Below are 13,452 nucleotides of genomic sequence, written 5' to 3'. Positions count from 1 at the left end.
GCCAGGAGTGAATTGGAATAGTCAATGAAGGCATGAATGAAGGTTTCAGCAGCAGATGAGCAGCTGAGACAGGCGATGTTACAAAGATGGAAATAGGCGGCTTTAGTGATGGCATGAATATGTGGTCGGAAGTTAATCTTGGGGTCAAATGTGACACTAAGGTTGCGAACAGACTGGCTTAATGCTCATCCAGTACTGGATGTCGGATAAGCAGTCTGATAATTTAGCAAAAGCGAAGGAATCGCGAAAAGTGATGGTGAGGTAGAGCTAAGTGTCGCACCAGCAGAGATGGAAAATTGTTACAACCGACCGCTCCAGTCAAAACCCCCAATCAAAATATACGATTCTGATTGTGATGGGAGAAACACATTGTTAATTCAATCCCGTTGCTCCACAGATTGCCTAACATATCATTTAAAACTTTCCAAATTAAAGAACGACCCAGTCAAATTGTACCATCTATTAACTCCTGAATGAGGCTAACCAAACCAGGTGTCTTTAAATCAATAAATTAACTCTTTAATTAGAAGAACTAAATTCTTAAACACTATGAAGATATAAACAACATTTAAAATAGAAAAAATTAGAGTCCTTGCAAATTTACAGTCCAACGTTGCTTGAAGTCCTCACAGTCGTCCGATGCGGAAAAAAGGTTCTTCCACAGTAGAACAGTCCACAGTCTAATTCCAGTAGTAGGTGATGCTTTCCTTCTCCAGCGAATTTCAACAATTAACGACTTGCAAACACTATCAATAGAATCAATCTGACTTCAGAGTTTTTGAGGGATAAAAGATTGTCACAGTCTAACTTCGCTTCCTTCTGTTTAAATTACCAGACATCTCTGTTTTAGCTTGACTTTTTTTTCAGAATTTTGAGGGATAATAATTCAACAGAGAAAAATCGTATTCCTTCAGTTTAAATGGTTGAGAGCTCTTTTTTCAGGTGCTAAACACCACAGCTATCTGTCTGTGTGTTCTCTGTGTGTCTGTGTTCTGTTAGAACAAACTGTCTTCAACTAAAAAGCCAGTTCAAAATTGAATTGTAACAAATGTATCGCTTAATATTCATTCCCAGTGGCTGTATCTATGGTAACGAGAATGCACCCTTTGAAACACAGTCTCAAATGGTTGTTTCTAAGGAAACAAAAATGCACCTTCCTGTAACTCCTGAGGCTTGCTTGTTCTTAAAGCAATACTGATCCTTTGCAAGCCTTAAAGGCAAACCGCATATTCCTGGACAAAAAAACTACAGGACCACGACAACATGAAGAAATGAGTTCTGTTCCACTCCAGATGTATCCTTATCAATTGGAGCTCAAGGAAATGCTGGATAGAACAGACGTCAAACATGGGTGATTAATGTAGAACTCTAGTTCACGGAGTAAATGCTTTGAAATAACCACTATATTCTTGTTAGAGTAATCATAGTCAGGAGGTTTGTAATAAACAACCAGTGTATAAATGGTAGTGGTTTCAGTGGTGAGTTATGTACCAGGAGAGAGTTGAGCCCAAAGTTCTGCCCTCTCTGCTGTATGGATTGATCATTTATACAATATGAATAAATTCTGTTCCATACACTCAACTCAACCTGCTTACTTGAAGTGTGCTGTCAGAATCACAGAGGGAAGAAGGTTGACTAACAATAATTTGATCCTGGACCTCTGCCAATGCTGCTCTCCAACTGAACTCTTGGGCTCTTGAAGATAGGAAAGAGTGAAACTGTTTGATTTACATTTTTTTCAGTCAAAATAAACTCCCTTTAAGAATTCGATTGAGTTTATTGGTCAGAGATGTACAAAAGACCCCAAGAAGATTAATTAGTTTTCTATATACTAGTTCTCTCGAGACTTTTAGCATGCTGCTTTTACCAGGAAAAAGAACACTTCTATAGAATGTGTAAAGCATACTTGAATTCTTTTTGTTGCTTCTTTCGTGAAGGTATCAGGGCAGATATTCTTGACCCTTAGCCTCAAGGAAATCTCAGTCTTCTGGCAGCAAAAGTTAGGAAAAAGGGCTGGCGACCTGTACCAGGCACTTTCTCCATGCAGTAAATGAAGCAGACGTAGGCGTTCCTAAGATCTTGCCACATCTTACGTATAGAAGACTGCCTGGATGCCCCAGCACAGGGGCAACAGAAAAGATTGTACTGTGCCTGCCTCTGAAACCTGCCAACTGGCAACCCTGCAGTGGTCATGGGGGGAGGTTGAAGAATTAAATGTAATACTCCTCCAAAATTTATTTACTCTGGACAAGAGCAAAGTACTGCGGATCATGCAAATTTGAATTAATGTTGGAACTATTCGGCAGGTCTGGCAGCATCTCTGGAGAGGGAAACAGAATTAACATTTCAAGTCGGTAAGCCTGCAGTTGCTATTGTTACTCTTGTTACTCTTCTCGTTCTGTCAATGTTAGGCTTGGCTAGGGAGATGAGCTTGTGGCTGGGATGCCTGGGACAGGAAATCCTGAGGTTGGACCGGCCAGCTGATCTGAAGATAACGAATGGGAAATGATGCAGGATTCCCAATACAAGGATGCAGGCAAAAGTTACATCATTTTTCCTACACAGCTATTATAACATGCAATGTTTTACCATTACTGGCATTTAAAACAGAGCTTATAATATTTAAAAAGGATATGGGAAGAGCATTGAAACAGATGGAGCGATTGCAACCTCTCTCTAATCCTACAGCACAATGAAGCGAATGGCCTCCTGTAATGTTAGGATTTTTCATGTGTCCTTAACTGTCCTCTAATATGGCCTGGCAAGCCACTCAGTTGTATCAAGCCACTTCTTCAAAAAGGGCCACCACCATCATCTCAGGACAACTATGGATGGGCAATAAATGCCAGCTTTACCAGCAATGATCACATCCCAGGAATGTATGAAAAAATATACTAGATAGGCAACATCTTGTCATGAAATCTTGGCTAGCAAACCTTTCCACATTCACTGCTTGCCCATGCCAAATTTTCATCACAATCTTTATAGTTAGTTCCCACATTCCCACATTTTAGCAGAACACTCATTCATTCAATCTGTAATATCCCAACAAAAACTGACATCTTCCAAGGGCTTCACATATTGAATCATTGTAACACAACCTACTGCATGATCGCTAACACCCAGAAGGAGCTTCCAGTTGACCAAGCTTCTGTTGCTGTGTTTAGCCACTTCTTCAGCTTCCGGCATGTGAAGATTACTTCTCTGCTGATCTGATGAGATGGCACTGAATACAAGAAACAGACCCAAGCTTTAGAAAGTGTTTGTTTTGTGATGACGTTTTGTGCAAACTTGCAAAAAGAAAATCAAATGATCAATTAGAAGACAGATCCTTTCCTGCATTCCTAATGTAACTTGGTAAACCACATTTTTTTTCTTATTTGTAAAAATACAAAGTTTTGTGGAAAAGATTAGAAAGAGTAAGGTGAGGGTAAATAAGGGCATACATATATATCATCATCACCATCCCTATCTATTACAATGCATTACGTGTATGTATGTGAGTAGTGCCCAGTAATTCAGCTATTATGGATGATGGTATCACTAGCGCCTTTGGCAGCTGCATCCTCTTTTGTTTGCATGCCCACTTGTCTGTCCACCTCCTCCATTCATCTGTCATGACTCTCTACAGGATGAAGCAGGCAACAAAATAACTGCGTGTCTTCCTAAGGCTGGATGGTAATCAGTATAATGTCTACGAATCAATCTTATTAAATTAGCAGTTGCACACTCTTGTCTTGGTTGTAATATAAATCTTGCTAGACTTTTCTGTGTACAGCTAGCATGATTTGGCAACAGTGTCTTCCGATCATTGCCTCTGTCAGCTGCAAAAGAGAGAATGTCCTTAAGTAAAGGCACGGATATTGATATGTTTGTGTTACAGAGCAGTTGTCTGCCAGTCTTGAGATATGTCTGCCTATTTCTAAATTGGCATGGATAAATGGGTAGTGTGTGTTGTCAGGGTAACAGGCACAAATGTTGGTAACCTCCTTAGCATCTCATAACCTCTGCACATTCCATTTATGGTTGACTTATGTATTGTAAGTAATGGATGGATGGATGAAATAAAATAGATGGATTTCAGTGCACTGAGGGCGTGACCAGTGCAGAGAAAGGAAAAAGGAAAGAAAGCTAGCATTAGTAGTGTCTTTCACGACCTCTGAATGTCCAAAAGAGCTTTACAGCCAATGAAAGACTTTTGAAGCGTAGTCATTGTTATAATGTAGGAAACAACGCAGTCAATTTGTGCACAGCAAGGTTCCACAAACAGCAATGTGATAATGACCAGATCATCTCTTTTTTAATGTTGATTACGAGATAAATATTGGCCGGGACATCGGGGAGCAAAACCTTCTGATTTTGGTCCTGACATTCCCCTGAGTATATTAGCAATTCTGAGAGAAATGACAGAACATTGCTGGCTGACTGATGTTAATAGCTGTTGTGGTCTGAAAATTGTAGCGCAGAAAGTGAATTTATAGCCCTCTTTGCTAGTGGCTGCAATATCTAGCTAATATGATCCTGATTACACATTCAAAATCTCTTAACTTTTCTCGATTTATGTTGATAGTTATATGACCATTCAGTAAAATTAGTATCTCTAAATCTTCCTGAAATTCTAGCATACCTGTACCACCTGACTTCTATTTTCAACATAGCAATTCAAAAACCACACTTGGCTGTCATTTTATGTTCCTAGCATTGTTGATTTTGTTGTAGTGGAGTATAGAATAAGGGAGAAAACAGAGACTTTGCACTCTCAAAGTGTAGTGTTTCAATCATTGGTTGCAGCATCATGTTTAATTCATGGAGCTATTAATGTACATTCCACTGTCAGCATTTTATACTCTCTCATTCAGTGTTTTGGCTGCCTGGTCTAATTGTCAGCACAAACCAAGCTTTTCTTCCCTCACTGCCACTTCTATCTGAGTCTGACTAAAGTTATTTCTGCTGCTGCATACTACGGCCAGAGTTTTACGGTGGATGGACAGGAGCTGGACTCTGACGTGAAAGTCGGTAGTGAACCAGCTTCCGCCTAGCCCGGGGACCGTCCCGTATTTTACGGGTCCCCAGGCTTTAATTGTCCCAAGGCGGGACATCCACCCACTTGAGGGAGGAGGTCCACCCACTTGTGAACTACTGGCCAATCAGCTGGCTGGCAGCTCTTAGTCCCAGCAACACCACCGGGAGCGGTGGCTGCTGCTGGGACTGCAGCCCAGCTGACGCCATGAATCGAAGAGGAAAGGTAAGTAGGAGCATGCCTCACCAGGGGGATCGCTCCTTCAGTGGTGAGGCTGGAGTGTTTTTTTGGGGGGAGGGAGGTGTCTTGGGTCCCGGGGGTGGGTTGGGAGGCGGGGGCGGCCCTCAATCGGGCCATGCTCCCCCACCGGAAAGGCTGGCAGCTATCGCTGGGCGGCCTTTCATGACTCCAGCACACCTGCTTGCCAGGGGTAAAATACCCGTGGAGGCAGGCAAGGGCCCTTAAGTGGCCATTTAAGAGCCTTGATCGGCCTCGGGCGAGCGGGCCGTTTCCCCCCCCCCCCCACCACCCGACGCCATAAACTTGTCCGGAGGCGGAAGCAGGGTGGGTAGGCCTCCTGGAGCCTGCTGCTCAATTTTATGCTGCCCCCATGCCACCATCCGACCTGCTGGGGTGGCCTAAAATTCTCTGGTCATTATCACATTGCTGTTTGTGGAACCTTGTGTGCAAATTGCCTCGTTTCCTACATTATAACAGTGACTGCACTTCAAAAGTCCTTCAATAGCTGTAAAGCACTTTTGGATGTCCTGAGGTTGTGAAAGGCACTGTATAAATGCTAACCTACCTTCTATGCATATGCAACAAGAGATTAGAATCACTTCATAGCAGGAGTTGGACAAGGATAGCACTGAGGGCAGTGAAAAAGAGGAAGGCTGGATGAAAAGGAAGGGGAGGAAATGGATTGTAATGCAGGAGCATTGAATGGAAATGAAGTGGAGAGGAAAGGGGGAAATGGATTTCCATAGAGGGAAGATAGAAATGATGGTGAAAAGCGCAGGCCAGAGCTGAACTGATGCTTTTGGGAGGAGAGGAAAGAGGACGATATTTTGTGGAGTAAGGGACAGTGGCTGGAATTTTATGGGGGCGGGGGGGGGGGGGGGTGCCATTTCCATTGCTTACCTGTCCTCGCTGCCATTTTACCAGCAGCAGGGGAGGTTTAAAAAAGTCCGCCCACCTGCCTCAGGCCAATTGAGGCCCTTAAGTGGTCAATTACTTGCCACTTATGAGTGTCCTCCTACATACCAGTGGTGTCTGGGAACTTCACCTGAGGAAGATGCCTGGTAATACCAGATGGCCTCCTTGCGGACCTGGAGGGGCGGTGGGCGATTCCTGATGGGACACCCTATGCCCCACAGGGGGCCGCTCAGCAGCATAGACCGCCCCCGATGGAGCACCTCACCCTGCCCTCCTGAACAACCCGTGCCCCCACACCGGAGCCTAGCCGATTGTCGCCCATGAGGCCTGAAACCCCACTCACCTTTATGGAGGCTCATACCCCTCTAGCTGCACATGCTGCGTGCAGTCCCAGCAGTGGCCAATGCTCCTGGTGGTGCTGCTGGGACTGAGGAGCTGCCGACCCTCTGATTGGCTGGCAGCTCCTGGAGACTGGACTTCCTACCTCAGGGGCAGAAGTCCCACCTGAGGCCAGTTAAGGATCCGGGCCATGCAAAATTGGTGCGTGGCTTCCAGGCCCGACAGAAGCGGGCCTGCCCCCAACTTTTAAACCGGTGAGCGGAGCCTCCGTCGCCATGTAAAATTCTGACCAATATCTGGGAATAGTGCTTTAGTTTAACAGTGGAAAGAGTGCCAGCATTAAATGAGAGGGAGCGGGAGAGGGCTAGTGCCAGTATGAACTGGGCAGGGTTAAAGGGTGCCAACATGAAATCTGAGAAGGAAAGAGTGCTTCAACTAGGGAAGTGAAAGAGCACCAGTTTAACAGAATTGTACGGAGAAGAAAGGGCCAGGTTGAATTAACAAGAAAGATTGTGAATGTGACCCAGGAGGGTTGGAGGAGAAGAAAGGGTGGGTGTTGGATGGGTGCAGTATTTGGATTGGGTCCAGAAAGGGTAGAATGCCTTTGTGAATTGGCAGGTGGAGAGGTCGAATATGGGAACGTAACTGTTAAGGTAACTTTTAGGAAAGTGATGGTCAGATTGAATTGTCGAAAATCCAAATGTAACTTAGTAAAAATAAAATATCTGTTAATTATGAAGCAGAATGCAACATTTTTAATTGTTCAATGAGATCGTGCCCTTGGGTTTAACAATTTTGTGCCTTCAACATTTGGATTTTCCTTTCATGCTCTCATGTATTTGTTTTTACCTGTACTCATGAAAGAATGTTGTGTATACCCACTGCTTAATTTGAAAAGTATGGGTCACATGTCAGTGCCGTTCTTGGGTTTTCAGCTTCTTGGGGCTTTAGCTTTTTTGAAGCCATTGGCCAGTTTTTGCTACTTTTCCAGGCTGGCAATTATGATTTGTACACGAAAACATAATTCAATGTGGCACACTGTCCACAGCATGTCAAGCTCACTTAGTAAAAAAAACTTGGCTTCAAGACTAACTTTTTGTGATATTGTAACAAATCTGTTGTTAGTTAGTGGTTACAAGAATGGCCTTTTTTCTGTGATCAACTGAAGTGTAGAGAAGCACTTTGCATTGCCATGACTTTGATCAGAGTGTAAGGATGTTTGAATATAAATGATTTGCTTTCATGTGGTTTGGGAGGAATTTTCAAAGTATATTCAAACTGATTCAAATCACATACTGAGTCAGCAACAACTGTGCATGTTAATCCTACTGATTACTGAAAAGTTGCAGCCACAAATATTCAGCATCAGCAAAGTGCAGGAACCATGTCAGCAATTGTCATGAAAGTTCAAAATGCTTTACATGCTGAGTATTCTAAGTCTGGGGGCAGATGGTGTTTATGACTGTCCAAAGTATTTGTAATCACCTTAGTTACTTTTTAGGCAGGTGTTAAGGAACTGTTTGCATATCGAAATTTGTTTTGCAGTTTTCTGGACTCTTTGTGGCTGCTATGAGGAATACTATTCATTTAAAAAAGGGAAAGAGCAGGCAGATAGAAATAAGTCAGATGTTTCTTTTTGCCACCAAACTGTCCCTGTTGCCATCAGTCTACATGGTAGAAGCCCCGAATGACTGATTTGACTAGCCATTTGAAAGGGGAGAATTTGCTTTTGAAAAAGGGGAAGTTGATCCACTGTGAAATATGCCAATGTTACATTTTGTTCAGTTCAAGCACTGTGAAAGACTAAGCCATTCTATCTTGAGGGAATAGAGGTCACGAGGGAGGAAAAATTGACATGTTGCCGCTTGCCCTTTTTCAAATCATACATTCTGCTGGCAGATTGTAGACGGTATTTATGGTGGTCACAAAAAAAATGAACACCTACAATAATCCAGGTTAGAGACTGATGAGCAGTGAGCAAAGTTACCAAAGCGAGAAAAAAAAATAAAAATTGTGTAATACTGTACTCTGTTCTATGGAGGATGTCTCTAATAGGAAATTAGTTTTAAATGTGTTCGATTAATGTAAAATAGTCACATTCATTATTTGAAAAAGATTAGAGTTTAGAAATGTGACATTGGCTTGGTCTATAGTGCAAGTAATATATTTGTGTGTCATTGTTTACAAATCTCAGTTGAAAAATGTAGATTTCTGGAACTGTCTTGACACCGTCTTATTGCTGTGTTTCCTTTTTTTGCCTTTTTAGCTCTTTTTGTTTCAGTTGCTGCGGGGTCTCTCTTATATTCATCAGCGATACATCTTGCACAGAGACCTGAAGCCTCAGAACTTACTCATCAGTGACACTGGAGAGCTGAAACTGGCAGACTTTGGTAAGAAATGGCAGTTATTCCAAGTAGAGGCAAATAGTGTAATGGTTGCATTAGCAGAGGGATGGACAACAAATCTAAATCTGTTGTATAATTTGATATTTGGACGACAACCAGAGTACTGTGTGCGGTTGAAATAATTTAATCACAGGAAGAATATCGTTATCCTTGAAAGGGTAGAGAGACAACCAACAAAGGTTTGTCCAGATATCAGGAATTTACAGTACAAGAGGCTGCTCAAGATGTTGGCCTTGTTTTGTTTGGAAAAGAGATGATTTTAAAGTGATCTAATTGAAGTTTCAAGATAGAATTGATCAAGACAAAGTGTTCACTATATGCTCACAATATCAGAGAGCCCAAGGTTTTAAGATTAATAAGTTATAACAAAGGAAATTTACCTGATGATTTTAATTGAGTGGGTAATAAAAGTTGTAAATGTGCTACCTAGGAAGACCATTGAAGCAGATAAACTAAAAGGGTTCAAGAGACAATTAGAAATGTGTTTGGAGAGAGAAGGAATTATGGAGCATGGTACGAGGAAGTTAGGTAGGGTTGATCTTTGAAAAGGCTCAGATTTGTTTGGGTATAATAGCTTTATCCGTCCCTGCAAACTTTATGATTCGCACTTGCTGAATTAACCTATCATTGCATGGTGTATATTGTGCACTCCATTTACTGTTGCAAATTATGTAAAAAAATGTTAGGCTTTCATTGTCAAATTCCATTCCTTATTGAAAAAGAAAACTGGTTTCTGATGCTTTTCTTCCTGTTGACTGTCTGTGTTTTTCCCAATTTATTTTTTCAAATTTCCCTTCACTCTGAGGCAATGATTAAGCCCCCTTGTTCCTGATTCTGATATGAGCATAATGAATTTTATGGTGGTATTTTCTTCAAAACATACACATGTGGTGATGTAGAAATGCTTTGTCTTTGCTGTGGCTTATCCTACGATCCTTTTACCTTTGGAACTCATCTCAAAACGAGGTTATCTCTCAGACTTTCTGCTTTAGGAAGTAGCATCTTAACAGAATCCTTCAACACAACTTGTTTTGCTGTTTGTCCGATTCACAACATAAACAGTGAGGTGCATCACAGGAATGCCATCAGTAGCAACCTGTATTTGTGTCTCAGTTTGATTTGTTTTGCCTCTGTTTCCTAGCCACTGATCTCATCCCTCTCCCTGGCAACCGTCTGGAGCTGAACCAGACTGTTCACAACGTTCGTGTCACATTTGGTCCTCAGATGAGCTTCTGACCACATATCCACGCCATCACTAAGACTAACTAGTTCCATGTGTAACATTGCTTGACTTCGCACCAGTCGCAGCTCAACTGCTGCTGAAACGCTCATCCATGCATTTGGAATGGTCAAGTCCAGAGGTAACAATTACTCCTGGCTGGTCTCCCACATCCTACCCTCTATAAACTTGAAGTCATCCCAAAATCTTACTAGTCGTGTCCTAATTCGCACCAAGTCCCGCTTGTTAATTGTATATTAGTTGTGTTTAATTGTATGCAGGTGGTGGGAGTTAACTGGGGTTTCATTTGAGCCCATAATAAATAGACACAGATCAAAACTATGATTGTTGGATTAGGAGATGTATGCTTGTAATGCATAATTCTGTAAATAAATATAAAAGTGTGTAAAGATTGGCTCTAGTTCTAACCTTACCTACTGGATTTCTGGAGTACAACATAGTAGCAGAGAATGGTTTCCTAAAGGTGAGGATTGGAAACAAAGAAAATAAAATTCAGACAGAAAAATACAATTCTTGTAGCCATTGTGGAAAATGGCAGAAAGCAAGTGTAAATTTGATTACTGTTCGATGTTCTTGGAGTCTGAACCATATGACCAGAGGAAGAATGATGTGGATATGTGGACATGGGTTATGTCCCTACCAAAGGGGAAACAAGGCATAGCCTTGGCATTGTCATGTCCTACCAGAAGTAAAATCAGAAGTAAACTATTTTGTGAGCAATTTTGTCAGTTGGATTGTGAGGAAGGTTTGGACCTTCTGTTGGAATTCTTGGACGAAATTTGCAAGAATGATGATCTGTTAAATGCCTATAATGCATGGTCAGACTTTGATAGATTTCACAAAACAGATGGTCATTCCGGGGAGGAATATATCATGGACGTTAACAAATCGGCAAAATTCAATTTGGGGATCCCTGGATAAGCACTAGTATTTAAATTGCTGCATTGTCCTAAGGTGCCTCATATGGACAAACGCCTGGTTCTAGCTGGTGTTCACTTCTCGGAGAGGGAGTCCCTTTTGGATCAGATGTCTGTTGCCCAGAAAAAAAAAATCCTGGGAAAATAGTAATTTCCTTCAGCCTTCATGGAACAATTGGGATATTCCACAATGACTCAAAGAATTGAGGACTCATTGATTGCCAGATTTTGAAATGGTCCAGATACTGGATGCAGGCATTAATATAATAGAAGGGTTAAGGACAGGCAGAATGAGGATGAAAGCACCTTTAGCAGATCTGGCTATACAGCAGAAACAGAATTGGAACAGCAATAATAGGCAAGTGAATCCCAGAACTACCCAAAGAACAATTATAGGTGCTTCAGGTGTGACTCGAAGTATCATTATGCGATGAACTGCCGAGAGCAGGGTCCTCGAGATGACACACACACAGGATTTTGAGCAAGTGGATGAAGATAATGATGCATCTGAACAAATTGCACTGGTCACATGGAGTGATGAATGTGTTAGCCACGAAGGCGGGCAGGTGTGAAAATTGACGCTGCTGGCCGGTGTACTGGGTTGCCAGCACAATTCCGCCCCAAGGCCACTTTCTGAGAGGTGGTCGTCAATTGAGTTAGTTTAAGGTTTATTGACAGAGGCCGAATGGAAATTTCAATTCCTGTGCCAATTCTGTTTTCTGCTGTATAGCCAGATCTGCTAAAGGTGCTTTCATCCTCATTCTGCCTGTCTTTAACCATTCTATTATATTAATGCCTGCATCCAGTATCTGGACCATTTCAAAATTGGCAATCATTGAGTCCTCAATTCATTGTGGAATATCCCACTTGTTCCATGAAGGCTGAAGGAAATGACTATTTTCCCAGGAATTTTTTTTGGGCAGCAGACATCTGATCCAACAGACCAGATGCCTGGAGACGGGACTCCTGGCAGCAAACCGGGGAGGCCAGCATTCCAGGCAGGCTTTGCATCCCTCCCTGTCTCTGTGGCCACAGGATACCCTGTGGAGGAGTGCTCTCCCCTCCCTCCCCCCTTCCCCTTCCACAATCGTGGCCCAGCTGCTGAATCATTTTTAATTTAAAAGTTTAAAAAGTTGCAGAGAGGGCACCTCCTATTGGCCCTCCAGCTTTGAGAGCCCACTCATTGTCCTTAATTAGATGCGAGCCCACCTTCTGGCCACTAATTGGCCAATTCGGGGAAAATCACTGGGTGACTGTTCCCTATCCAGTGCAGGGTTGTGGCCCCCATTTGATCTTGATGTCAGGGTCCTGATCTAAACTTCTCATCATTGTTTTCAAATCCCTCCATGGTCTCGCCCCTCCCTATCTCTGTAATCTGCTCCAGCCTGACAAGTTTGATACCTGTACTTCTCCAATTTTGGCCTCTTGCCCATCCCTGATTTTAATCACTCCACCATTGGTGACTGTGCCTTCAGCGACCAAGGTCCTGAGATCTGGCATTCCCTCCCTAAACCTCTGCCTCTTTTCCTCTCTTTCTTCTCCTCTCTTTCTTCTTCAAAACCTAACTCTTTGCCCAAGCTTTTGGTCAGCTGGACTATTATCCCCTCATGTGGCTCAGTGCCAAATTTTTGTTTTATAATGCTCCTGTGAAATACCTTGGGATATTTTACTATATTAAAGGTGCTATACAAGTACAAGTTGCTTTTGTTGTTGTTTTGCCCAAAGGTACCAGATATCACACTAAGTTGAAGCATTTAATGAGGAAATCTTGCAAGGTAATTGGCAATTTCAGTATTAATGCATTGTTTAGTTTTCCTTTTGATTAAAGCCACCATGATTAACAGCTGTGTTTACTCAGTGTGAAGAGATCCAATAAGGCTTTGGAGAGCTACAGTCTGCGTGACATTAATTGCTAAATTGCAGATGAGTGGCACAGGCATTTGATGATTTCACAGTACTTTCAATCCAGTTGACTGAGCAATGATTGAAATGATTTTTCTCTTTGGAGGCTGTCACATTTGTTTTCCTTTTTAAAGCTGTTGTAGTATTTTGGAAAATTCACAAGTAAACTTGAGGAAAAAAAGTACAGTGATGGTGATGTACATGATAAAAATGCGATTCTGATCTGGAAAAGAAAACATTTTTCCTGTTTTGAATGATTAATTGAGATCATGTGAAGTGCATTAGCGTAAGAGAATATATATTATCTCTGTGGAATCAGTCTCTGTGGAGTGCGTCTCTGACACTACCTTATCTCACTTTCTCTACATCTACCTGCCTTCGTTCCCTCCCCCTATTTTTATCATTCAAAAATATCATTTCCACTCACTCTCCAATATGCTTCCAATCTCCTAATTCATATTCCAGCCCTCAGCA

The 13,452-nt window shown here is 42.1% G+C and overlaps 1 protein-coding gene across 7 annotated transcripts in view; it reads left to right on the top strand.

Annotated features, from left to right (window-relative positions):
* Nucleotides 1-13,452, top strand: part of cdk14 (cyclin dependent kinase 14) — a 779,114-nt gene that overhangs the window by 295,779 nt on the left and 469,883 nt on the right. For all 7 annotated transcript variants that reach the window (XR_010969007.1, XM_068012619.1, XM_068012572.1 and 4 more), the window contains one exon: nt 8,781-8,904. Coding sequence is in view for 6 of the 7 variants with exons in the window: in XM_068012619.1 (XP_067868720.1) it covers nt 8,781-8,904 (124 nt within the window). In the remaining variant the exon portion in view is untranslated. The remainder of the gene's footprint in view (nt 1-8,780; nt 8,905-13,452) is intronic.

Source organism: Heterodontus francisci, chromosome 2 (genome assembly GCF_036365525.1).
Source record: "Heterodontus francisci isolate sHetFra1 chromosome 2, sHetFra1.hap1, whole genome shotgun sequence".
Lineage (NCBI taxonomy): Eukaryota > Metazoa > Chordata > Chondrichthyes > Heterodontiformes > Heterodontidae > Heterodontus > Heterodontus francisci.
This window is presented reverse-complemented; position numbering and strand designations above follow the sequence as displayed.